Source organism: Schistocerca gregaria, chromosome 5 (assembly GCF_023897955.1).
Source record: "Schistocerca gregaria isolate iqSchGreg1 chromosome 5, iqSchGreg1.2, whole genome shotgun sequence".
NCBI lineage: Eukaryota > Metazoa > Arthropoda > Insecta > Orthoptera > Acrididae > Schistocerca > Schistocerca gregaria.
In genome coordinates, this window is record NC_064924.1 from 99,887,876 (window position 1) to 99,915,197 (window position 27,322).

Below are 27,322 nucleotides of genomic sequence, written 5' to 3' on the forward strand. Positions count from 1 at the left end.
TATTCGCCAACTCCAAACCTCTATAGCCCGCATCTCGTGGTCGTGCGGTAGCGTTCTCGCTTCCAACGCCCGGGTTCCCGGGTTCGATTCCCGGCGGGGTCAGGGATTTTCTCTGCCCCGTGATGGCTGGGTGTTGTGTGATGTTCTTAGGTTAGTTAGGTTTAAATAGTTCTAAGTTCTAGGGGACTGATGACCATAGATGTTAAGTCCCATAGTGCTCAGAGCCATTTGAACCATTTTTTCCAAACCTCTATACACTACGTTATGGTGAATTCATGTAACTCTTGAACATAATCCCCGATGTATCATTAACTGAGATTGAACTATAACAAGTCGTACCGAGGGCGACGAGTTTTTGGAAGATCTACAACGTTCCGTTGCCTTGAATATAGTACTATCATAACACACAACTTATAGTACGAAAATAACGAAATACTTGAATCCAGTATAGTATATCCTCCTTAGTTTGTCAAGTGCTATCCATTTTAGTGCTATAATGGATTATATGCAAGACAAATCATTTTGAAGTCACTCCACAGGAAGAGTTACGGCAAGAAAGGAAGAATGAATTGATTGATTGTTCTGCGCATGCAGTACACGTGAGGCTCCTAGTTGTTTCCGCTGCACTGTGTGGAATACGAAGGTTCTGTTATAGTTCACTAACCTGCTGTCTTCAAGTTGATGTCCCCAGCGCAGAAAACAGCACGCAGGTCGTAGGTTCTGTATCTTGAGGCTAAAACTGACTTTTAGCGACGTTTTGTTCTGGAATAATGCACCACTTATTTGGGATGCCACTCGCGTATTTTCATAAAGCCACACGAGAAGACTAGATGATCTTAATACAACACCTTCTGATACAGCAAAGGACGTGATCAAACACGATGTTTACGAAAATGTATCTTTACCCTATTTGTGGCACGTGTCTGTGCCTCATGACTACCGGAGTGAATCTTTTAATACTGAATACTGGCCAACACATCCTGCGACAGACAATATGTCTGTTCTTCTCGACTGCCTAATCCAGAGTGACGAACAACCCGAAACACTTCGCGCGCCATACTAGAAAAGGTGTGACCCGAACGCTTCGGAAGTGCTTCATCTGCAATTTTTCAGTCTTGTGTTTTTGATTTAAATTGTTTTTTAATAATTCTAAAATGAGTGATTGATAGTCAGCTGTTGAGAGATATTTATATTAAAAAGTGAAGTCATTCCAGTGAGTAGTTTAACTAATAATAATGACCATACTTTAACGTTTTGGCGCCCTAACACAGCAGCCAATCACAGAGCAGTAGCATTATGCAGGCGGTCTTTCTCACGGGAATGGTACCGAATCTAACATCTATCACACGTACCTCACACCACATCTCGCCATCTATATACTTCCTGCATTTCCAGGGCTCTGGGAACAGCTTCTTGGAGCCTAATATAATGGCTGACTAAGCCGCACGGCTTTCCGGGCGGGAAGGAGCGGCTGATCCCTGGCACGAATCCGCCCGGCGGATTTGTGTCGAGGTCCGGTGAACCGGCCGGTCTGTGGATGGTTTTTAGGCGGTTTTCCATCTGCCTCGGCGAATGCGGGCTGGTTGCCGTTGTGGCCGTGCACTTCTAGGCGCTTCAGTCTGGAACCGCGTGACTGCTACGGTCGCAGGTTCGAATCCTGCCTCGGGCATGGATGTGTGTAGTGTCCTTTCGTTAGTTAGGTTTAAGTAGTTCTCTAGGGGACTGATGACCACAGTTGTTAAGTCCCATAGTGCTCAGAGCCATTTTTTTGGTTCCCCTTATTCCGCCTCAGTTACACTATGTTGGCGATTGCTGCGCAAACAAGTTCTGCACGTACGCGTACTCTACCACGCAAAACAGAGGGGTTACACTCGTCTGGTGTGAGACGTTCCCTGGGGGTCCACCGGGGGCCGAATCGCAAAACGGGGCGGCGGAGGGGTGAAGTGGACTGCGGCAGTCGTCGTGGGGTTGTGGACCACTGCGGCTGCGGCGGGGACGGAGCCTCTCCTACGTTTCTAGGTCCCCGGTTCACATACAATACAATACAATACAATACACGCCAGAAATATTACAGAGTCGAGTGAAACGAACGTCTCCTGAGTACAAAGGAAGCGCGATGTAGCAAACGCGATCATTCTAGAGGTTTCACCTGAAGATGATGGCAAGGTACACTGTCGAAACACCTCGTTTCGAAAAGGCTGGTCACCAGGGAGCAACACGAATTTTTTAACTGCTTGACAAATGCAAAAACCCCCAGTGTCGTTAAATGTTGTGTGTAAGACGTTCAGATGGCAACGTGTGTAGAGCGGAGCGGCGTGTGCGGTGCGCAGGCGGCGGCGAGCCTGCAGCGCGTGTCGTCGTACCACGCGTCTGGCTCGGACTCGGGCAACGGGTCGGGCGACTCAGCGCAGAGCTCGGCGGCCGACGCCACGGACTGCTCGCAGGCGCAGCACCGCGGCGTCGTCATCAAGAACCCCCGCTACCGCACCGAGTACGACTCGGCCGCCGAGGACTCGCTGCTGCTGTCCGTGCCCGAGCCGGAGCCGGCGTCCGCCTTCGACCTGGAGAGCGCCTCCACGCTGCTGCTGCCCGTAATCGAGAACAAGCCGCTCGACCCGTCCGCCCTGCAGGTACGCCGCGCGCGCTCCCTCTCTGTTCACCTCGCACACCTCTTACCACCATCCTCTCTCTTCGCTGTTATCTCCTCCTTCCTCATTTACTAGCTTAGCTTCCGCTACTTTGCTCGCGTAGTCTGCACAGACCTTTTTGTTTCTATTTAACCGAATTTTTATCTTGTTCACAAATTCCAACACCTTCCAAACTTTTGACGCTAATTAACGTCATAGAAGCAAGGTATTTTTCTAATGTGTACTTCTGACCGAAAAAAGATTCTGGTAGCTGGAGTCCAAGGTTATGTGGTGATATTTCCATAGGAACTTTCATCTCGTGACACATACACTACTGGCCATTAAAATTGCTACACCAAGACGAAATGCAGATAATTGGACAAATATATTATACTAAAACTGGTTGTGATTACATTTTCACGCAGTTTGGGTGCATAGATCCTGAGAAATCAGTGCCCAGAACAACCACTTCTGGCCGCAATAACGGCCTTGATACGCCTGGGCATTGAGTCAAACAGAGCATGAATGACGTGTACAGGTACAGCTGCCCATCCACCTTCAACACAATACCACAGTTCATCAAGTGTAGTAACTGGCGATCCAGAAAGGCCCGTACAGAACTTGCAACACGCGGCCGTGCATTATTCTGATAAAATGTAGAGTTTTCCAGGTATCGAATGAAGAGTAGAGCCACGCGTCGTAACACATCTGAAATGTAACGTCCACTGCTCAAAGTGCCGTCAATGCGAACTAGAGGTGACCGAGACGTGTAACTAATGGTAACTAATGGCACCCCATACCATCACGCCGGGTGATACGCCAGTATGGCGATGACGAATACACGCTTCCAACGTGCGTTCATCGCGATGTCGCCAAACACGGATGGAACCATCATGATGCTGTAAACAGATCCTAGATTCATCCGAAAAAATGGCGTTTTGTGATTCGTGCACCCTTGTTCGTCGTTGGGTACACCATCGCAGGCGCTCCTGTCTGTGATGCAGCGTCGAGGGTAACAGCAGCCATGGTCTCCGAGCTGATAGTCGATACTGCTGCAAACGTCGTTGAACTGTTCGTGCAGATGGTTGTTGTCTTGCAGTCGTCCCTATCTGTTGACTCAGGGATCGAGACTTGGCGGCACGATCCGTTACAGCCATGCGGCTGTCATCTCGACTGCTAGTGATACGAGGCCGTTGGGATCCAGGACGGCGTTCCGTATTACCCTCCTGAACTCACCGATTCCATATTCTCCTAACAGTCATTGGATCTGGAGCAACGCTAGCAGAAATGTCGCGATACGATAAACCGCAATCGCGATAGGCTACAATCCGACCTTTATCAAAATGGGAAACGTGATGGTACGCATTTCTCCTCCTTACACGAGGCATCGCAACAACGTTTCTCCAGGCAACGTCGGTCAACTCCACGTCATCTTCGTGGTGTAACCATTTCAATGGCCAGTAGTGTATTTAACCGAATTTTTATGTTGTTCACAAGTTCCAATATCTTCCAAACTTTTCACGCTAATTAACGTCACAGAAGCAAGGTCTTTTTCTAATGTGTACTTCTGACCGAAAAACGATTCTGGTAACTGTAGTCCAAGGTTTATGTGGTGATATTTCCATAGACAGTTCCATCTCCTGACACATATTTCTTTATATCTAACCGGGAAGTGAAATACAGATTTTCATAGATTTAGCTTTAAATATTTTTCTTAACATTACGAAATATTTTCTTATAGATTTCGGCCCTCTATTTCTCCAAAAAACAGTGGCACACGTATTGTTTCATTTCTAACCGAGAAGCTAAATATCAGTTTTCGTAGATTTAGTTTTAGGTATGATTTCACAATAAAATATTTTCGAAAACATTTCACCCTTGTTTCACTTCCTTAGGTGCTGAATTTCCAAAAATGCTGAATCACGTATTCCTTTATTTATGACAGTCGTCGTCCCGAATGCGAGTACATTGTGCCAACCACTTCAACACCTCTCTCAGTTAGACTGTTTGTATTGTGGTGTTACTAGCAGTCTACGCATGGGATTTTAATTCCCTAGTCTGGCTGGTACTAATTTCAGAGTAATGGTGTATAATGACACAAAGTCGTGCTTGGTGCACAGTATGGTGATACAATCTTATGGGAGTCAGACATTGTCAACTAGTTCCTTGGAGACAAGTATCTGTGCCTACATATACCTATACGGTCCAACATAACGTCACTGTCACATTCGAATGCCCCACAAACCTGGATGTTGCACGATTCGACAAGTCAGCGAAATGGAGATTCACAATGTGAGTGCTTTCAAAATGTGTCAGGTGCTGATAACACAGTCTCATACGAGTACACGGCCTCATCCTTCACAGTGAACACTCAACATGTGACTCTCTGCACGCCCTTCAATGTGCGCTGCCAGGCCTAGTAAAATGAAATGAAACGATTGTATGGCATTGTTGGCTGGGAGGCCCCTTCTGGGCGAGTTCGGCCGCCAGGTTGCAAATCTTATTTCAGGTGATGTCTCATTTGGCGACTTGCATGTTGGTGATGATGAGTACAACACAACATCCACTCCAGGAGCGGAGAAAATCTGCAACCTGGCCGGGAATGATAGCCAGGCCCACTGCGTGGGAGGCAAGCACGTAACCACTCAGTTAAACAGGCCGACACCAGTCCTGGTGCTAATACACTAATGCTCTCTAGTGTCCGTCACACCTTTTAAAGAGACTTGCTGGTCATTGGGATTCAGTTCGAACCAGGATTCATCACTGAAGACATTTCTACTTCAGTCAGTGAGATTCTAGGCCAAAGCTGTGTCTGAAGACTCCCCGGACATCAAAGACATCAACCTGGCTGTCGCCCGCTATACTGTGCGACATCTAGGACTGATAATGAGGGGTAGTATTTCATTTCATACAGGACTCCTTTGGTTGTCATCCGCCGCAACCTTGCGGCACGCCAGTACGTAGACGATATTCTGCACCCTGTCTCGCTGCCATTCATGTCAAACGATTCTGGGCTTACGTTTCAGCAAGATGATACATGCCAGCCCACACAAGGCGAGAGTTCTGCTGCTTCTCTTCGTGCTTGCCGGACGTTAACTTGACCAGGAAGGTCGCCAGATCTCTCCCCAATAGTAAACGTTTTTGCTAATCAGGACAATATTCCATTCTTAAGTCAGTTTAATAAGTCACAGCTGCAAAATACTAACGCGAATTCTTTACAGACGAATGGAAAAACTGGTAGATGCGGACCTCGGGGAGGATCAGTTTGGATTCCGTCGAAATGTTGGAACACGTGAGGCAATACTGACCTTACGACTTATCTTAGAAGAAATATTAAGAAAAGGCAAACCTACGTTTCTAGCATTTGTAGACTTAGAGAAAGCTTTTGACAATCTTGACTGGAATACTCTTTTTTCAAATTCTAAAGGTGGCAGGGGTAAAATACAGGGAGCGAAAGGCTATTTACAATTTGTACAGAAACCAGATGGCAGTCATAAGAGTCGAGGGGCATGAAAGGGAAGCAGTGGTTGGGAAAGGAGTGAGACAGGGTTGTAGCCTCTCCCCGATGTTATTCAATCTGTATATTGAGCAAGCAGTAAAGGAAACAAAAGAAAAATTTGGAATAGGTATTAAAATTAATGGAGACGAAGTAAAAACTTCGAGGTTCGCCGATGACATTGTAATTCTGTCAGAGATGGCAAAGGACTTGGAAGAGCAGTTGAACGGAATGGACAGTGTCTTGAAAGGAGGATATAAGATGAACATCAACAAAAGCAAAACGAGGATAATGGAATGTAGTCAAATTAAATCAGGTGATGCTGAGGGAATTAGATTAGGAAATGAGACACTTACAGTAGTAAAGGAGTTTTGCTATTTAGGAAGTAAAATAACTGATGATGGTCGAAGTAGAGAGGATATAAAATGTAGACTGGCAATGACAAGGAAAGTGTTTCAGAAGAAGAGAAATTTGTTAACATCGAATATAGATTTATGTATCAGGAAGTCGTTTCTGAAAGTATTTGTTTGGAGTGTAGCCATGTATGGAAGTGAAACATGGACGATAACTAGTTCGGACAAGAAGAGACGAAATGTGGTGCTACAGAAGAATGCTGAAGATAAGGTGGATAGATCACGTAACTAATGAAGAGGTATTGAATAGGATTGGGGAGAAGAGAAGTTTGTGGCACAACTTGACTAGAAGAAGGGATCAGTTGGTAGGACATGTTTTGAGGCATAAAGGGATCACAAATTTAGCACTGGAGGGCAGCGTGGAGGGTAAAAATCATTGAGGGAGACCAAGAGATGAATACACTAAGCAGATTCAAAAGGATGTAGGTTGCAGTAGGTACTGGGAGATGAAGCAGCTTGCACAGGATAGAGTAGCATGGAGAGCTGCATCAAACCAGTCTCAGGACTGAAGACAACAACAACAACAACAAGTCAGTAGTGGCTCGTAACTGCACATTCACAATTCTCTCTCAAAAGTACCATACACTATTAGCCATGTCACTTTTTACTACTATTTATGATACACCCTACACACAGATTTTGAACTGGGGTGCCCCTCTCAGCTTGGTGGCCTTAGTAACTATCAGTGTATTGTGATGCAGTACATTAGACAATGTAGTCCTGGATTGACTTTGGCGCTGTGTATAAAGAGGAATAAATAATGAGACGCTGGTCCAGAGAATGGCTTAAAATGAGAGAGAAATTTAACCATTTGTTATAGCCCTTGTAAAAGAGCTAACTTGTCTATCAAATTTGCTCTTATCTACAGATGGATCAGGCAAGCCGTACAAGTACCAAGAAAGCTTGCAATTTAACCTTACTTTTGAAGCAGACGTTAAACCCACTCTTCCTTACTTGCGAGGGTAATCCCAAAAGTAAGGTCTCCTATTTTTTTTATAAGTACATAGACCTATTTATATCTACAATCGTTTACATCAGTTTGCAGCTTGAACATTTAGCTATTTTTGACATAATTACCATTCCTCTCGATGCATTTTTGTAAATGCTGTGGCAGTTTTTGTATGCCTATGTCTTACCAGCCTGCCGCCATGCTGTTCAGAAAGTTATGAACCTCTTCTTTCACCTCATCGTCGGAGCCGAATCGCTTTCCGGCCAAATGTTCTTCTAACCCAGGGAACAGTTGATAGTCACTGGGCGCCCAGTCAGGACTATAGGGTGGGTGGATTATTATGTTCCACTGAAACTTTTTCAGGAGAGCAATGGTTTGCTGAGCGATGTGTGGGTGAGCGTTGTCATGGAGAATGTGTACGCCCTTGCTCAACATTCCTCTTCTCCAGTTCTGAATTGCCCGTCTGAGTTTTTTCAGTCTCACAGTACCTGTCAGCGTTAATTGTAGTCACAGTGGGTATAAAGTCGACCAACTGTACCCCTTTCCGATCCCAAAAAACGGTTGCCATGACTTTACCGGCAGACTGTGTTTGTTTGAATTTCCGCAGGTTTGGCGAAGAAGGATGACGCCAGTGGCGTGAGTGTTGCTTGGTCTCAGGTGTAAAGTGGTGTGCCCGGGTTTCGTCACCCATGACAATTGAATCCAGAAAGTTGTCCTGTTCAGCTGCAAGGTGGTGAAGAAATGCGTGGGAAGCATCAACACGTTGCCGTATGTGGTCCTCTGTTAGCATACGTGGCACCCATCTTGTGCACACCTTCCAGTTGTTCAATATTCTCATTAAAATTCTGTGAGAGTACTTAGCGTGCAGAGATCATCCAGGGTGATCCGCCGATTTCAGACATGCTTTTCTCAACCTTCAATACTGTCTCCTCAGAAATTGACGGTCTCCCGCTCCTTTGTTCGTCGTGAATTTCAGTCTGACGAGCTGCAAAGTCTCTAGACCAATTACGAATATTTTTGACACCGAAGCACGACTCACCATACACTTCCGTCAATTGGCGATGGATTTCAATCGGCGCAGTGCGCACTTGGCGGTAACATCCAACGGAAGCTCCATTCTCAACGGCTGCCAAGCCAAGACTGTGAAAGCCTCAGCGCGGCGTGCACATGTTTACACACAGCACGTGAAGCACTCTTCATAACAGTGTGACCAACTGCCAGACAGAGTTCTGTACTTATAAAAAAACACGAGACCTTGCTTTTGGGATTACCCTCGTACATATAGCCTACATCGTCTGTAGAACAACTGGAGAACTTCCATTTCTTTTATTTCATTGCATTCCCGTTTCTCCGTCATCCATTAACTATCGATTTCCTTCATAACCTCTTCCTGCGTAAGATGTGGCTGGGAAGCATGTGATACCACTACCATTTCCGTAATTTTCGGCGCTATTTTGTTTTCATCCGTAATCGTAGTTTGCGTAGTTCCGCAAACACGCCAAATTTTCTCTATACATATGGGACGAAAAATCGACAAAAACAACTTCCGCCATTTCGTCAAACTTTTCAGTAATCAAAATTACCCCGCAAACACGATCTATGCTTGACAAACACGTCAAAGAGCACCGTACACGGTCAACTGTTCGGCAAACATTGTGCAGTTTGACGAACAGTTTGATCGTGTACGGGCCTTAAACTGCTACGGACCTGTGAGGTGACGCGGGCGTTTTTGTGCGCATGCGCAGGCGGTGCGGCGGCAGCTGCAGGAGACGGGCCCGCGCGTGCTGGCGGCCCATTTGACGCGCGTCGACCTCTCGCTGCTGCTCGACGCCGCAGACCTGGGGCTCGGCATCGCCTGCGGACTCGAGCTAGTCACTCTGCCGCACGGCCGACAGCTGCGCCTCGACCTCATCGAGAGGCAAGTACAAGCACAAGCTAGCGCTCCCATCAGGGCGTTCCCCACACCGCACTAGGTCTAAACGCCCCTCCCTACACACGAACCAATTTATCGGCCGGTCGGCTGACCGATTTCATGGAGATTAGATTCAGTTTTCGTTCCAGAGAGATTCTCGTGGGTGTGGAACATGTCAGAAAGCATAACAAAAAACCAGCGGTTACGCAAAAAACACGAATTATTTTTTTTAAAGCTATATATTTTCGAATTGTTTACAAGACAACCTCCTTCAGAATGCTTGCCATTACAACTAATACATTTTTCCCACCGGTGCCTCCACTGTTCGAAACAGTCTTTGTAGTATGCAATTTTCTCATATGGAGACAGTGGCTGTTATTTGAAGACAAATGTTGATGGTGTTAGGACAGCAACCAGCCACAAATTTACTTTCAGTTCCTTTATTCAAAGGGTACCGTTACCGGTTTGGAATCGTTGTGGCTCATCTTCAGACGGTTTACACGCTTACCTTATGACATGTGGTGTGTTTTTTACAGATTAATTGTCCTAAAATCTAAATAATACATAATTATAAGCACGCTATACACAAATGGTTACGTTACAGATTTTCGTTGCATGTGACTTACGTGAAATGTCGGTTTGGAGTGTTTGTTTTCATAGCATTCGTCCAACAGATGTGAATGCATTCCCACTGCATTCTTATTGTTGCACACGTAAATTTTTCTCACTGAACACTTTAGATTTGTCACCGAGAAGATTTCTACCACGCTCCACATGTTTTGATATATACAAAGAGCTTACAAACATATGAGTATCAAAGATGCTATCGTATATCGGAACATTTGAAGATGTCCTATGTTTGGAAAGGATAGTATATTCACTTATGCAACTGAAATGCCTTTTACACTAGTACAGAGACATTGATTTTTTTCAGTTGATACTGTTACATTAATTATAAAGTTTTTTAAACAGTGGCACAGAGCCAGGTTAGGCGACTAAGCTGCGTGGGACAGCACAACTATGCCATTTTTAGCCAAAAACTGTCGTAACACAGATGGCTGTGTGTGCAGGTGCGTTGTCGTGGAAGAACGAGTCTCCTGTCCGCCACAAATCGTGTCTTTTTTGACGAACCCTATTGCGCAATCTTCTGAAAATGGTCTGTCAGCACAGGCTGCCGAATGTTTTTCAATATTTTCGTCGATTTGGGCAGTTGATGGACGTTCAGAAAGAGGTTTTTCATCAGTCGACAGGTCGCCATTTTTAAATCGACCAAACCACTTGTACACTTGAGTTTTTCCCATAGCGTCATCTTGGTAAGCTGGTTTCAACATTAAAACAGTTTCAGCAGCATTGTTACCTGGTAGAAAACAAAATATCTCATTTTGGACTGTTGTGACCAAGTGCTGTCAAAATGGAAATCTAGCAGTCCCTGTAAGATGTTCATCTGTAGAGAAGAAGAAGTTGCTTATCAAGAAGTTTTTCAAACTCTGTTTAAATTGTGCTTTATCTGAAACCAGACTTTTAATGGTTGATGGAAATTTATTGGAAATGTGTGTTCCTGAATATTGGACCCCTTTTTGTACCAAGGTAAGTCAGTTTAGGTTTTTGTGTAGATTGTTCTTATTCCTAGTAGTAAACCTATGTATTGAGCTATTTGTTGAAATAGAGATATATTATCTGAGGCAAATTTCATTAAGGAATAAATATACTGAGCAGCAGTGATTAGAATACCCAGTTCCTTGAACAGTTTCCTACGTGATGTTCTTGAATTTACATCACAAATGAGTGTGGCAGCCAACACACGTCCCGACTGACGGCACTCAGCGATTACAGAGCTGACCTGCTGTGCTTTGTTTATATTTACTTCATTGTGTTTATGTTCTACTTGATCCAGCTTGTTTCACGCACAAACAAAAACGAGAGTTTGGTTTGTTCAAATGGCTCTGAGCACTATGGTACTTAACATCTGAGGTCATCAGTCCCCTAAAACTTAGAACTACTTCAACCCAACTAACCTAAGGACATCACACACATCCATGCCAACCTGCGACCGTAGCAGTCATGCGGTTCCATACTGAAGCACCTAGAAACGCTCGGTCACAGCGGCCGGCTTGCTTTGTCTGCTTCAAAGGTAACAAGACAAAAAAAGCCTAGAGAAAGCTGTGGGCAAAGACGTGGCCAATGCAAGGAAAGAAATTTACCCACGCTCTGTTACTTAAGAAGCTGGGAGCCGATGATTTTTGTAATTATTTAAGAATGGGTGACTCATGCATTTCGGAGGTGCTGCACATCATCAAACGATTCTTAACGGATTCGAATACAGTCTTCAGAGAGGATGTGAGATGCGAGGAAAGGCTGTTAGCTACATTACGGTTTCTAATCACTGCAGAAGTTACGAGGATCTCAAATCCAGTGCTGTTGTATCCCCACAATCATTGACTAAAATGATTCCTGAAACCTGCACCGTGATTTATAGTTGCCTGAGGAAAGTCCAGCGAAATAAATGAAACAAAAGATGTTCATGTAGACTTTATTAATTTATTTATGTATGTAGCATAAAAGATGACCGGTAAGTTTAAGAAACGCATTTCAGATTCGAAGAAGAATGATTAAACATGGCGCTGGTGGACATTATCTCACAAATACAACAACAGATACATAAGAAATCAAGAATTTAGTAACTGTTAGAACTACAAACATCAAAAAACGTTTTGCATCACAACAGTCCCACAACTCCTGAAGACAGACGTTGACTGTGGATATTGTATCACAGACACAGTCCCTTTGACTGTTCAGAGATGTCGCTAAACCCGCCCCAAGATGTAAACAGCCATATATGAGCAGCGCCTATTAGACAGAGGGGGTCCGACAGCCGATCAGTTCCAGTCATTGCACCAGGAAGGAGGTACAGGGCTCGTGTTGTCTACAGTTCAATCATGCCTCGTCGGGCAGTACCGCGATTCGATCGCGTCCGGATTGTTATTTTGTGCCAGGAAAGGCTCTCAACAAGGAAGTGTCCAGGCGTCTCGGAGTGAACAAAAGCGATGTTGTTCGGACATGGAGGAGATACAGAGAGACAAGAACTGTCGATGACATTCCTCGCTCAGGCGCCCCCCCCCCCCCCCCCAAGAGCCTATTACTGCAGTGGATGACCGCTATCTACGAATTACGTCTCGGAGGAACCCTGACAGGAAAGCCACCATGTTGTATAATGCTTTACTTGCAGCCACAGGACGTCGTGTTACGACTCAAACACTGCGCAGTAGGCTGTATTATGCGCAAATTCACTCCCGACGTCGATGGCGAGGTCCATCTTTGCAACCACGATACCATGCAGCGCGGTACAGATGGGACCAACAACATGCCGAATGGACCGCTCAGGATTGGCATCACGTCCTCTTCACCGATGACTGTCGCATATGCCTTCAACCAGACAACTGTCGGAGACGTGTTCGGAGGCAACCCGGTCACGCTGAACGCCTTAGACACAATGTCCAGCGAGTGCAGCAAGTTGGAGGTTCCCTGCTGTTTTGAGGTGGCACTATGTCGGGCCGACGTACGCCGCTGGTGATCATGGAAGGCGCCGTAACGGCTGTACGATACGTGAAGGCGATCCTCCGACCGATAGTGCAACCATATCGGCAGCATATTGGCGAGGCATTCGTCTTCATGGACGACAATTCGCGCACCCCCCCCCCCCCCCCCATCGTTCACATCTTATGATCTTATGAATGACTTCCTTCAGGATAACGATTACGCTCGACTAGAGTGGACAGCATGTTCTCCAAAACTGAACCCTACCGAACATGCCTGGGATAGATTAAAAAGGGCTTTTTATGGACGACTGACACACCAACCACTCTGAGGGATCTACGCCTAATCGCCGTTGAGATATGGGGCAATCTGGACCAAAGTGCCTTGATGAACTTGTGGATAGTATGCCACGACGAATAAAGCCATGCATCAATGCAAGAGGACGTGCTACTGGGTATTAAAAGTACTGGTTTGTAAAGCAATCTGGACCATAATCTCTGAAGATCTCGCTGTACAGTGGTACAACATCAATGTGTGATTTTCCTGAGCAATAAGAAGGGCGGAAATGATGTTTATGTTGATCTCTATTCCAATTTTCTCGGAACCGAGATGAACAAAAACTTTTTTTGATGTGTGTATAAAAATTATCCCACACTTTGTGATTCTTCAGTTTCTCCCGGCGTATTTGTTCATCGAACAGTCCACGGGTATATTGCCGCTTCATAGTGTCCAACGGGCACAATATTTCGGCGATCAAACACGTCGCCATGGTCAGGTGCGGTGACGAACTGAGCTCCTCAAGGCTCGCGGCCGACTACTAAAATCCCCCACCCCCGCGAGCCGTTCCGTCCGCGGTCCTCGCTAGCGATCGCGAAGACACTGATAGTCTTTTCAATTAAACTCAGTCCTGGTTCCCAGGCCTTGCTAAGATTATAGCCGCAATCTCGGTTGTAAGATCATCCGTGGTACGAATTTCTGGGGCCCCTCTAACGACATTGTCCCAGTATTTGGAAATCTGCTAAGATCCTGGTATGTTCGTGCACCATCGCATGTTTTTCGGACAAACAGTGCTCTGCGGCCGCTGACTTGTTGGGATACATCAGTCGGTGTGCCTCTTTGGTTCTCGCTAAGGATCTTCGACAGTGGGCACTGTCTGTCCGATATGTTTTCCCACATGACGTGGAATCGTGTACGCCGGCCTTACGCAAACAGAGATCATCTTTGGCACTTCCAAATAATGCTCGTGTTGTATTGGGCGGGCAAAAGACGGTTTTTACTAAATGCGTCCGATTTTTCTCGATAGTGCGCCACTGTACGGTATAAAGGCAGTTGCTGCCTGTTCCTCCATGGCTTCTTCCGTCTCCATAGACAGTACTGTTGTGGTGGGGCGGGGAGCGGGCCTGATCTGCGATTCTGGGCACTCATTTTTTTGGAACACAGTTCTGAGGTGTTTCAGCTCCTGCGACAGACTCTGTCTGAAATGGAGCGCGTCCTGCATATAGTGTTCTTAGAACCCCACTCGTCTGTTAAGGGTGGTGGCAAAAATGGTTCAAATGGCTCTGAGCACTATGGGACTTAACTTCTAAGGTCATCAGTCCCCGTAGAACTTAGAACTACTTTAACTAACCGAAGTACATCACGCACATCCATGTCCGAGAAAGGATTCGAATTGTGACCGTAGCGGTCGCGCGGTTCCAGACTGTAGCGCCTAGAACCGCTCGGTCACCTCGGCCGGCTGTGTGGTGGCAGCACGGTGTGAGTTTTCTTCCAATACACACCGTGACACAGGGTGCCATCAGCTCTTCTCTTGAGCATGACGTCCAGGAATGATCGTCTTCTTTCTTATTGTCTCCATAGTGAATTTGGAGTTCAAATGTGTAAGGAAGTCAAGGAGTTTGCCCATTCCATAGAGCCAGATGACGAACGTGTCATCCACATAACGAAGAAATACGTGGGTTTCAATTTGAAAGAGGCCAGGGCTTTCTCCTCGAAGTACTCCATATACAAATTCGCGACCACAGGCGAGAGTGGGCTGCCCATTGCGACTCCTTCCATTTGTTCGTAGTATTCTCCATTAAAGAGAAAATGTGTACAGGTCAGGGCATGACTGAAAACGTCGGTCTTCTTCACGTCAAATTTCTGACCAATAAGTTCTACGAGTAGCTAGCTACCCGTGAGTAATGAAACGACGTCAAAATTCACCAGGACATCAGAGTCTTTCACCCTGTTTTACAAAATCCACAGAATTGCGGATATGGTTGGTGCATTTACTCACAAAAGGGGTTAGCATTTCCGTACTATAGGGCGTAAAGGCACCTCATAAAGTCTTGGTGCTAGATGTCCTTGAGGTGACAGTTTCTTGGCGACACCCTCTGCCAAATCTGCGCCTTTGAAAAGAGCTCTAGTCTTGTTCTACAACTTCTTTGTGGGGTTAGCGTTGATCTACCTGTAGGATTCGTCATCTCAATGCAGTCTTTGTGGGAAAGAACAACAGCAGCGTTGCCTTTGTCAGCGGGTAAAACGACAATCTCAGAGCATTCTCTCGGGTCCCGAATCGCCGCCCGCTCTCTGCCGGTAATATTTGACTTTGTAGGATTAGTTCTCGTCAGAGCACGGCAGTTTTCACGACATACTTCTTCCACTGTTTCAGGCGGTAGTCTCGCCGCAACTGTTCTGACAATGTCCGCAACCGATGTGTTCTTAGGCATAGGAGCAAAGTTATGTCCCTTCTCCAGAACTGAAACCGCATCGTCACTCAGCTCAATGTCTGTCAGGCTGATGACCGTCTTGCACGGGGCCTCCAGTGATGGTATGTCAGAGAGAAATACCCACCACTGCATGCCGATATTTCGGTTTTAAGATTTCATTTCAACAAGTATCGGAAATAAAACGCAAAAAGACAAATAGAGATCATCGACGGACTTTAATTCAATCTGTGTGCCACACGAAACCATTATGGATTCATTAAAAAAAATGAAAAAAAGGGCTTCATTTCTTGCATCTACGGGTCCCACATGAATCAGCAGTTTTTAAATTTCTCCATAAACAGTTACTGAAGACGAACATGAAAGTTCGTTGGTCAGTCGGTCAAAACGCCTACGCACGCACAATTTTTCGGTAGGACGATCGGTTGATTGTTGCTCGTGCAGGGGCCTTAAGCGGTCAGCACAAACTGGCGTCGAAGTCACCAGTACAGTGGTTCAGCTTTTTCTGGCAGTTTCGTGACTGCATATAGCGTTTTACAACGTGTAGCAGCACCGAGCATAATGCATGTATTCATCACGTCTGCAGAGGAACTAAGATTTTTTAAAGGTGACACTGCAGAAGAAAGCTTAAGGCTACACAGAGGGATAACTAATGAGGTGGTACTGAATCGAGCTGGGTATAAAAGAAATTTATGGCTGAATTTGACTAATGAAGGTGTTGGTCAGAAGGATATCTTGAGGGCACTATTTGGTTAAAAACGATTGATAATTTCATATCTTACAGTTTTACATCAATACTTGCAACAAACATACTTGTTGTTACGGTGATGGCGGTTGGTCTGGGGACATGTCTGATGCAGCTCTCAACATAAATGTATCATGTTGTGCAAGTCTCTTCATCTTTGCATTACTCCCGCACAATACATCTATTTGAACCTGCTTACTGTAGGTAAATCTCCCTCAACAGTTTTTACCACCCTCACATCCATTACTAATCTGACGATTCCTTATTGTCTCAGCATGTGTCCTTCTGACCAACACCTACATTAGTCAGATTCAACCATAAATTTCTTTTATACCCAGCTCCATTCAGTACCACCTCATTAGTTACCCCATCTGTGTAACCTTAAGCTTTCTTCTGCAGTATCACGTTTTAAAAAACTTACGTCCTTTTCTTGTGTGTACTGTTTATCATTGACATTTCACTTCTGTGTAAGGCAACAATGCACACAAAGACATCCAGAAAAGACTTTCTAAAACTTAAAGTTCATATTAGATGTTAAAATATGTCTCTCTTTCAGAAAGCTACTCTTGCTGTTGTTGGTCAACATTCTACATCATCTCTATGTCTGCCTCTTATTTTACTGGGTGTTGTGTGATGTCCTTAGGTTAGTTAGGTTTAAGTAATTCTAAGCTCTAGGGGCCTGATGACCATAGATGTTAAGTCCCATAGTGCTCAGAGCCGTTTGAACCATTTTTGTCTTACCATAGTGCTCAGAGCCGTTTGAACCATTTTTGTCTTCCCACAGTGCTCAGAGCCGTTTGAACCATTTTTGTCTCATTTGATACGGACATACCAGAACTCGTGTACTACTTTCAACGTCTCATTTCCTAATCTAATTCCCCAGCATTGTTATCTTTTCAAAATTGGTCACAGTTATCATTACATTTCTGATTTAAGTACTGTAAGCCATTCGTATACTTCGCAGTTAAAAAACAAAACACACTGCTGCATAAGGAATGTGACTAACGTATCGAGAATATTTTTAAAGATGAAAGCGAGATACTGCACATTCGGCTTGGTGGTTGATGGGAGCGACCGTAAATGGGAAACGCGTTTTCTGTATCTCCCATCAGCCTACGCAGTGACTGTCAACTTAATTTGCGCGTACGCTATACATAGTTCCAGCGAAGAGTAGATAGATTTCATATAACGGTAGTATGCTGCGCCATGTTCCGTTCGAGCTTGCAAGTACATTTTAACATTTATCCAGATTAATATCTACCGACATATTTATCTTTGCAACATATCTTGTCATCTGCAGTGTGATTGCGTTATTCACCAGACAACTTCGAATAACGGTTACTGGTAGTAATATGATAACATCAGTTTCAAGGAAGAGTAAATACACACAGTACAATGATGTTGCATGTTTCCTCGGTTTAATAAGAAAGCAAAACATAATTTCTCTTTCTTTTGATTACATGTTAGGAACATGTAGGACTTTTAATGTCATTTCTGCGAAATCAGTTCAACTTGGAACTAAGAAATGAAATAAAAAATTTAAGGTGTCATAAGATATGCCTGGTGTATACTTAGAGGCTGTTGGCTAACGATGATCCGTATTCCGTTTTGCAGTGTGAAAAACGAGATTATAAATCGCAATAAAATAATTTCAGGCCATTTTGAACTAAACGTGAAACCATTTTTCATCTAGATAAGCATGCGACCTCAGGATACTGTTTTAGTAATAGCATCTTTTTAAATTTGTCATACACCCACCAACGTCTTTTTCTGGAAAGGAATTCAACATCAATTGATAACTTTTTAAGTTACACCTACTGTTTTTGATCCGAAGGTTAAACACCTATTGTGTAAATATGTCCATCCCTCTTTATTTCTTTGTCTTTTATTGCAGTAAACATACTTCATTGTTCCGTCCAGGCAGTAGTTCTTTCCAACTTGGATATTTTGTTTCATAATCTTAGTCTTCTCTGTCTCTGCAAACAGCAGATGTTTCGAAGAGATAGGTCAGCATATATACAGCCTTCTTTCTGTCTTCCGGATTTTCGTCGCTGTGTTTATCATTAGTATCAAAATGGTTCATATGGCTCTGAGCACTATGGGACTTCACTTATGAGGTCATCAGTCCCCTAGAACTTAGAACTACTTAAACCTAACTAACCTAAGGACACCACACTCATCCATGCCCGAGGCAGGATTCGAACCTGCGATCGTAGCGATCGCGCGGTTCCAGACTGTTTTTCGCAAAATCATGGAAACAGCATATACCATGTGACACTATTCTGTCCACTATCCAGTCTGTAGTGAAAAGCATCTCGGGCAGCATTTCATGTCACAGACTTTAGACCAAAAAGAAGTTTGCAGCGCTTTGCAAAAGGATTAAATTTTGGTTTTCACGTAAGCGGAGTGAAGTTCCCGCTGACATCACAAAAATTGTTTATGCTATTTTCAGAGGTGGAAGGTACACTTCCTTGATTAACAGAATACACAAGACGTTCACAAATGTAGAACAACAAGTGGTCACTTTCAACAACTCTTGTCACAATTCTCAATACTTACGCAAATGGTAACTAAGATGACGTAATGCGATTCTGTGTGACTGATCATAACGTTGCTAACCCTCATTTATTGGAGATAGATTTCTGAACTGAGGGTCATGTACGAGAAGTCCTTTTACGTAATTCGATTGTAAAGAATTACAACTACAGAATACCTAAATTAAACCACAACAAAATAATCAAAGAGTAGCGTTTTCAGGGAAGTGGATAGATAGAGGGTAGCATTTCACAAGAAAACTTCGTCCTAAAGGCGACATTTGCGCTAGTAAAATCATTCACAGTTTTGTGACAAAAATGTAGTTATCCAACATAATAGAAAACTTGTGTCTTTATCAGAAGATATATGAATACGACAGAAAGCAGGATATATTTCAGTATATTGTGCCCCAATTTTCAAGGTGCCGCTGCCCTCGTGGCAAACTTCTTTGTAGTGTAGGCTACCAAGTGCTAACGGGCTCCACCGTGGTGAATTTCATTCACCAAAGAACGACGTTCTGTACTCAGACTTCACTTCGCCAGTATTCTAACAATAAATCGAGGCCTGTTATTGGCTTTACTTAACAACTGAGCCTCTGGGATCGTCCCATGCTGATATCCCTACTTAATTTATTCCCAGGGCTCGACGTAATTGGCTCTATTTGTGAATATCTACTCCTGCAGTCAAGTGCTGCCACGTTTTTATGTTTCGTGAGGTGGACAGCCTAACAGTTCTCCAAAATAATAGTTGACAGTCATTGTGCCACGTTGATATCTTGTCAAACTCAGTTTTTATTGTAAAAAGCCTCTTTCACTTAAGCGACTGTCTTCATTCAATCGACTACTCGCAAGTGAGTATACTGCAGCGCCCTTGGCGTTTTATTCCTGTAATGAAGCTCATTTTTCACGAGTGGTCGTTTCAGTTTGAACGGCAGCGCCAAAATTCCATGGGTTGGGGTTGCCAGAGCAGTCTGCCAACGTAGGAAGTTAATACATTCTCGCCGAAATTACTCCTGTCTCCCTTTTACCTGAACGGTCAAAGTGAGGTTGTGAGGGACCATCCTTTTTACGAAAAAAATTGAAATATGGTAACTGGATGTAGGAACAAGCTATGGCAATAGAGTTTACTAATGACAAAAGCAAAATTTGTGGTGAATGTTCCTGGCAGAGGTCGTATGGCAAATTGTCCTTAGTCCTGAGGGCTGAAAGAATAGGAAAAGGGTCGTCAAAACATCCATATTTATTTGCTCGAGAAAACATATAAACACATCAAACAATATTTAGAAGGCAATGAATAACACCTTCTTACTTTATCCTTTATTTCTTTGTATCTTGGTTTCTTTCCGAGGGCTGGAAAACATCTAAAATTATTTTTCTCGATAAACAGATCTGACTTTTTCACCGTTGAAACAGTTTTCATTAAAATCGTTTACTTATTTAAATTCTTATTTATACATCATGTTGGCGTCTTCTAGGTATTTTAAAACTTAAACAGCGTTTTCTTTCACATATTTCGTCTGTTTTGAAAGAATCCTAGTGGGAAAAATACCAGCCATCGAGCTACCTTCGCAGTGTATCACGAAAACAACTGAAATAACAAAGTTTAAGAACACGCAATTTCCATTACTGTGGCACGAATGAGTTTGCCGAGAATAGATATACTTCGCCTGCAAACTGGGTTGACACTCGCACGGTCGTTGATGGAAGCGACTGTAAATGGCAAATCCCTTTACTGTCGCAACCATCAGCAAGCGCGCCGAAATTCAACTTAGTTTGCACATAGCCCGCCAGTCTCCTGTTTCAGCACATGTGCTGTCTAGTGCACACCAGTGGCCAAGAAAAAAACTCCACAATCAGTACAGTCATTTACGTCACTGATGCACTCGCGATGTGGTTGGCTGCTGATTTACGTAAGCCAATGCCGCCCACTCACAATGAGAAATTGGTTTTTATCAGAAAAGTCGCCCGTCTAAAATGGGCTTAAAACTTCCCCATAGATGACCGGCCACTATTATAATTGTTTGGATCACAGCAGGGATTACTTCTTTGCCTATGGACGACCGTTCATACCAGATAATGTGCAGCGTTCTGCCTGCGAAGAGCATCGCAAACCAGTCACAGACCTGGCTAGATATCTCATACCGCCGAATTTCAGTTAGTGTGCGTCGAGGTAGCTAGCCGTGGTGGCCGAGCGGTTCTAGGTGCTTCAGTCTGGAACCGCGCGACCGTTACGGTCGCAGGTTCGAATCCTGCCTCACGCATGGATGTGTGTGCTGTCCTCAGGTTAGTTAGGTTTAAGTAGTTCTAGGTTCTAGGGGACTGATGACCTCAGATGTTAAGTCCCATAGTGCTCAGAGCCATTTGAACCATTTTCGGTCGAGGTGGTAACCAGTCAAAACACGTACGAAAGTCTAGGAACATTGAATCAATCTGGCCCAGGAAATTGTGCAAAAAATGCGAATGCGATCCGTAGGATCTGTGTTCTCACAATCGATGTCGTTGTCCACAGAGGATGACAGTTTTCATATTTCTGCATTCACATACACACTCTGAAAACCACGGGTTAGTATTTCTTTCTGTTTCAGTCGTGTATGGAGCGTGGGCGAAATGACTACTCACATGTGTCTCTGTGAGCTGTAATTCTTCAGTGAGTACTGGTTCCTGAAACTTTGTAAGTAGGTTTTCGCGGGGTAATTGGCGTTTATCCTCAAGTGGCTGCTTCATCTTTTGATTATGACTGACCTAAGAATACGTTCCAGAGTTATGTTACAAACGAAAATGGTATAGGACGCTAATTGTGCAGATGAGTTCTGCTGCCTTTTTCTCGTGTTTTCTCTCATTTTTATATCCCGTGCTCTTATTGTTAACAGCCTCGTTCACAGGACAGACTTTTCTCGCTGTTTCTCATTTAGCAATAAAGTTTGCCGACAGCGAAGCCGCAGCGGTGTTGCTTCGCGGCGACAAAGAGTGAAGAGAGCTTTTAAGGCGTGTCCCGTAACAATGGCGCACGAGGGACAGGCGACGGGGATCAGGTGTTTGGGGAGAGGGGATAGCACGGAGGGGCGACGCCCAGGAGAGCTTCAGAAAGTCAACCCTTGTCGATGCACTCGTGTGCGGTACACAGGCCCTGGCTCTTCATTAATTTACGTGCAAGTACATAACCACGATGTCTTTCAGGCCGAATGTGTTGCATTAAATTAGGGCGACCAACATTTGATTTTGACTTTAAAGGAGATGACCAACATCGGACCATTCTTTTAATGATGGTGGCTTAAGGGAGATATAGTCACAATAAATTTCAAGTACACATTTACATCGCGTTGCTTGGAATGGGTGACAGTTGTTATGATTGTAAAAAAACCTGACATACTTCGATTTACATTTCGATTTTCACTTCGAGAGCACTAGATGAAAACTGATTCGCTTTAGAAAGAAATGGATACACACGTGAACCGCCAAACAGTATAGTCCGTACGATTACAGAAAGAAGACTACACATATAGGAACATTTTTCGTTGACTGTCGTCTGTTTTCAATTGCTGCCGACGTAAGTGATGCAGCAGTACTGCCGGCCGTTGTGGCCGAGAGGTTCTAGGTGCTCAGTCTGGAACCGCGCTGCTGCTACGGTCGCAGGTTAGAATCCTGCCTCGGCCATGGCTGTGTATGATGTCTGTAGGTTAGTTAAGTTTAAGTAGTTCTAAAGTCTAGGGGACTGATGACCTCAGATGTTAAGTCCCATAGTGTTTAGAGCCATTTGAACCATTTTGTAGCAGTACTGGTTCTTTCAAAGCACTGTGAAATGTAGTGTTAAGCGAGTCAGCCGAGAAATAAATAATGTAACGAGTGTCTCTAAACATGAAGGTCTGTACAGTTTACTATCTCCCCCTGTGGGTTCGGGGGTAAGAATAGGCCCACGGTATTCCTGCCTGTCGTAAGAGGCGACTAAAAGGAGTCTCAAACGTTTTTGCCCTGTGAGATGGTCCCCTAACGGGTTTGACCTCCATCCTTCTAAATTTTCCGAAGAGCGAGCCGATTGGGGAAGGGCGCCTTACAAGGAGCGATGTGTCCATCAAGCATTACCATCTCTAGCCAGGTTTGTCGTCATCGCTTAGCAGTCCCGCTCACCTACCATTTCTTGGGCGTGGATTTATTCTTGGGTGCGGTTTCTTGCAGTCTGCTATGCTGTGTCGCTTTATGCGCCAATGACGATATTGGACTACATCACCTAAAATCCAGCACGGTAGCCAGTCCGTTGTGGTGGGGCAGCCATGTACCCTGTTGGTTGTAGCCCCCTGACTACACAGGGATCGCTCTGCTGATGCCAGCGCCGTTAACTCCCCACGTATGCCAAGGAGTAGATGCCTATCTCCTTGGGGCATTGGGACTCCCGGCAATGGCCATCCAGCCAGGTGGTCGTTGCTGAGGCTGGGTGGCGCCCGTGGGGAGGGCCCTTGGTCGGAGTAGGTGGCATCAGGGCGGATGACCCGCAATGAAGCGTGGTACGTCATCTCTTGCTGGTGGCCAGCCGCCAGCAGTCTCTAAGCGTTCCAGGGCTCAATACAACGCAACTACATATGACCCCAAATCGTTCCCCTCCCTGGCTACACCATGGGAGGAACGAAAGACTAAGGATGCCAGCGAACCATACTCGCCCCGCTACCTGGTGTGTACGAGAGCTGATGGTGAATCCTTTACATCCATGAAGCCTCAGTTCTTCGTCGAGCACTTAGAGGACAAGTTCGGGGAGGTGGAGGGCTTGTCCAAAATGCGCTCGGGCTCGGTTTTGATTAAATCGGCGTCCTCCGCCCAGTCCCGCCGGTTACTCGATTGTAACAAGCTGGGGGATGTTCCGGTTACAATCACGCCCCATAAGAGTCTTAATATGGTCCAGGGCATAATATTCCATCGGGACCTTCTATTGCAGTCCGATGACGAGCTTCGCGCCAATTTAGAGCGGCGAGGTGTTCACTTCGTCTGGCGCGTACATCGTGGTCCAAGGGATAAGCAGGTTGCCACCGGTGCCTTCATCTTGGCCTTCGAGGGTGATACTTTACCTGAGAAGGTCAAGGTGATGGTCTATCGTTGTGACGTCAAGCCCTATATCCCTCCCCCGATGCGGTGCTTTAAGTGCTGGAAGTTCGGGCATATGTCTTCCTGCTGTACTTCCAGCCTCACATGTCGAGATTGTGGACGCCCATCACATCCCAATACTCCATGTGCTCCGCCTCCCATCTGTGTAAACTGCGGAGAGCACCACTCACCTTGCTCGCCGGACTGCAGGATCTACCAGAAAGAGCGCAAAATCATGGAGTATAAGACCCTGGACCGCCTGACATACACCGAGGCCAGGCAGAAGTTCGAACGCCTCCATCCTGTTCGAATGACTGCCTCTTACGCCGCGGCTACTACTGTTATGGCCCCATTGGCTCTCCCTCAGACTGCCACCTCTCAGAGCCGGAATGCTACACCTGCCCCCTTGATGGTGGGGGGCACTTCACTCCCTGCTGCTCCTGCACTACCTGCCTCAGGAGCAGCAACCCCCCAACCATCGGGGACATCAGTCCCCACTTCTAAGCTGGGGAAGCCTCAAACTTCCCCTGCTCGAATAGCACGGAAAGGGTCCCTTGGGTCCCTTCCTTCCCAGGTTTCCGCCTCTGGGAAGGGTGACGTCAGCCAATGGACGAAAAGCAGACCAGCGGCTGATCGCAGGGCTTCCCGCTCCTCCTCCGTCCCGGAGACTGACTCGCTGGAGCCCTCCCAGCCAATGAAACCCAAGGACCAGAGAGACAAGGCGAAGAAGAAGACCTCTAAGGCCAAGGACCACGCGGTGGCATCCACCCCACTGCTCCCTACAGGCTCTGCGTCCGGGGATAAGGTGGAGATCCGGGCGTCCGCTGAGGACCTGGATCTCGCCGGACCCTCAGACGCAATGGAAGCAGATTGTACTGGTCCTCCATCGGTGGCAGCAGGTGACCCAGTGGCGTGATCTGCCTCCTCGGCCCCTTCACGCCTTTTTCGGACATGGACAAAGCAATACTCCAGTGGAACTGCAGCGCTTTTTTCCACCACCTTGCTGAGCTTCGCCAACTCATCAGCAGTCACCCTTTCCTCTGCATTGCCCTACAGGAAACTTGGTTTCCGGCAATGCGGACCCCTGCCCTACGTGGGTATCGGGGTTATTACAAGAACCGGGCAGCTTATGATAAGGTATCTGGTGGAGTCTGCGTCTTCATCCTTAACTCTGTCTACAGCGAATGTGTACCTCTTCACACGCCTTTAGAGGCTGCCGCTGTAAGGATGTGGTCACCTCAGCCTATTACTGTCTGCAGTTTGTATCTTCCGCCAGATGGTGATGTCTCGCGTCATGTGTTGGCTGCATTGATAGCACAACTGCCTCCTCCTTTTGTGTTACTGGGCGACTTTAACGCCCATAACCCCCTGTGGGGTAGCGCCGCGATTACTGGCCGGGGTAGAGATGTCGAGACTCTTCTCTCGCAGCTTGACCTCTGCCTCTTAAACACGGGAGAGCCGACACATTTCAGCGTCGTCCATGGCACATTTTCGGCCATCGACCTTTCTATCTGCAGCCCCGGACTTTCACCATCCATCCACTGGAGTGTCCATGACGACTTATGTGGTAGTGACCATTTCCCCATCTTTCTGTCACTACCACAGCGTCACTCTTCTGAACGCTCCTCCAGATGGGCTCTGAATAAGGCTGATTGGGGCTTGTTCTCCTCTCTCACCACTATCGCACCTCCTTCCCCTGACACCATTGATGTGGTGGTTCAGTCGGTCACCACCGGCATCGTTTCTGCGGCGGCATCTGCGATTCCCTGTTCATCCGGGTCCCCTCGGAGGAGGACTGTGCCTTGGTGGGCGCCCGAGATCGCAGAGGCGATTAGAGATCGCCGGCGGGCTCTTCAACGCCATAAGCGGCACCCGTCCTTGGAGAACCTCATCGTTTTTAAACAGCTCCGTGCCCGTGCCCGACGCCTTATTCGCCAACGGAAGCAGGAGTGCTGGGAACGGTATGTTTCCACCATTGGCGTCCGTACCTCTGCATCGCAGGTTTGGGCTAAGATTAGGCGACTCCATGGCTATCGGCCGCCTGTCTCTGTCCCTGGGCTTTCGCTGAATGGTGTGGTGTGTACTGACTCCGACACGATTGCGGACCGGTTAGCAGCGCATTTTGCTCAGTGTTCCGCATCTACGAATTACCCACTGGCCTTCCGCTCCCGGAAAGAGCGGTTGGAAAGTTGGAGGCTTTCCTTTCACACGCGCCACGCGGAGTCGTACAATGCTCCTTTCAGCGACTGGGAATTCCAGAGTGCCCTATCTGCTTGCCCTGATACGGCTCCTGGGCCAGACCGCATCCACAGCCAGATGCTGAAACACCTCTCTGTGAATTGCCAGCGACGCCTCCTAGATGTTTTCAACCGCATCTGGGTTGAGGGTGTGTTCCCGTCCTCCCCGTGTTGAAACCTGGCAAGAACCCGCTGGAGGTGGACAGCTACCGCCCCATAAGCCTCACCAACGTTCTTTGCAAGTTGCTAGAACGTATGGTGAGCCGGAGGTTGAGTTGGCTCCTCGAGTCTCGAGGCCTTCTGGCTCCGTCTCAGGGTGGGTTCCGCAAAGGCCGCTCTGCCGTCGATAATCTGGTCTCCCTAGAGTCTGCCGTCTGTACAGCCTTTGCACGCCGCCAACATCTGGTTGCCGTCTTCTTCGACATGCGGAAGGCGTACGATACGACTTGGCGATATCACATCCTGGTCACACTTCATGGGTGGGGTCTTAGGGGCCCGCTCCCGATTTTTATTCAGAATTTTCTGTCGTCTCGTTCCTTCCGCGTGCAAGTTGCTGCGTCCCATAGTTCCTCCCGGGTCCAGGAGAACGGGGTCCCACAGGGGTCTGTCCTCAGTGTCTCCCTGTTTTTAATTGCGATCAATGGGCTCGCTGAGGCGGTGGGATCGTCCGTCGCAGCTTCGTTGTATGCAGACGATTTCTGCCTCTACTACAGCTCCGCTGGCATTGCAGTTGCTGAGCGCCAGCTGCAGGGCGCTATCCGCAAGGCGCAGTCGTGGGCTGTAGCGCACGGCTTCCAGTTTTCGGCCGCTAAGACCTGCGTTGTGCATTTCTGCCGGCGTCGCACGGTTCACCCTGAGCCACGCCTTTACCTTGACGGTGAACCTCTTGCTGTGGTAGAGACGCATCGGTTCTTGGGACTGGTATTTGATGCCCGGTTGACTTGGCTGCCTCATATTAGGCAGCTTAAACAAACATGCTGGCGGCATTTAAACGCTCTCCGTTGCCTTAGCCACACCGGATGGGGTGCCGATCGGTCCACCCTTCTCCGGCTGTATCAAGCGCTGATCCAGTCCCGCCTTGATTATGGGTGTGTGGCTTA

At 46.4% G+C, this 27,322-nt stretch overlaps 1 protein-coding gene across 3 annotated transcripts in view; it reads left to right on the forward strand.

Annotated features, from left to right (window-relative positions):
* Positions 1 to 27,322, forward strand: part of LOC126272054 (SH2 domain-containing protein 3C) — a 950,261-nt gene that overhangs the window by 884,977 nt on the left and 37,962 nt on the right. For all 3 annotated transcript variants that reach the window (XM_049974570.1, XM_049974571.1, XM_049974572.1), the window contains 2 exons: positions 2,331 to 2,630; positions 9,231 to 9,403. In XM_049974570.1, coding sequence (XP_049830527.1) covers positions 2,331 to 2,630; positions 9,231 to 9,403 — 473 coding nt within the window. The remainder of the gene's footprint in view (positions 1 to 2,330; positions 2,631 to 9,230; positions 9,404 to 27,322) is intronic.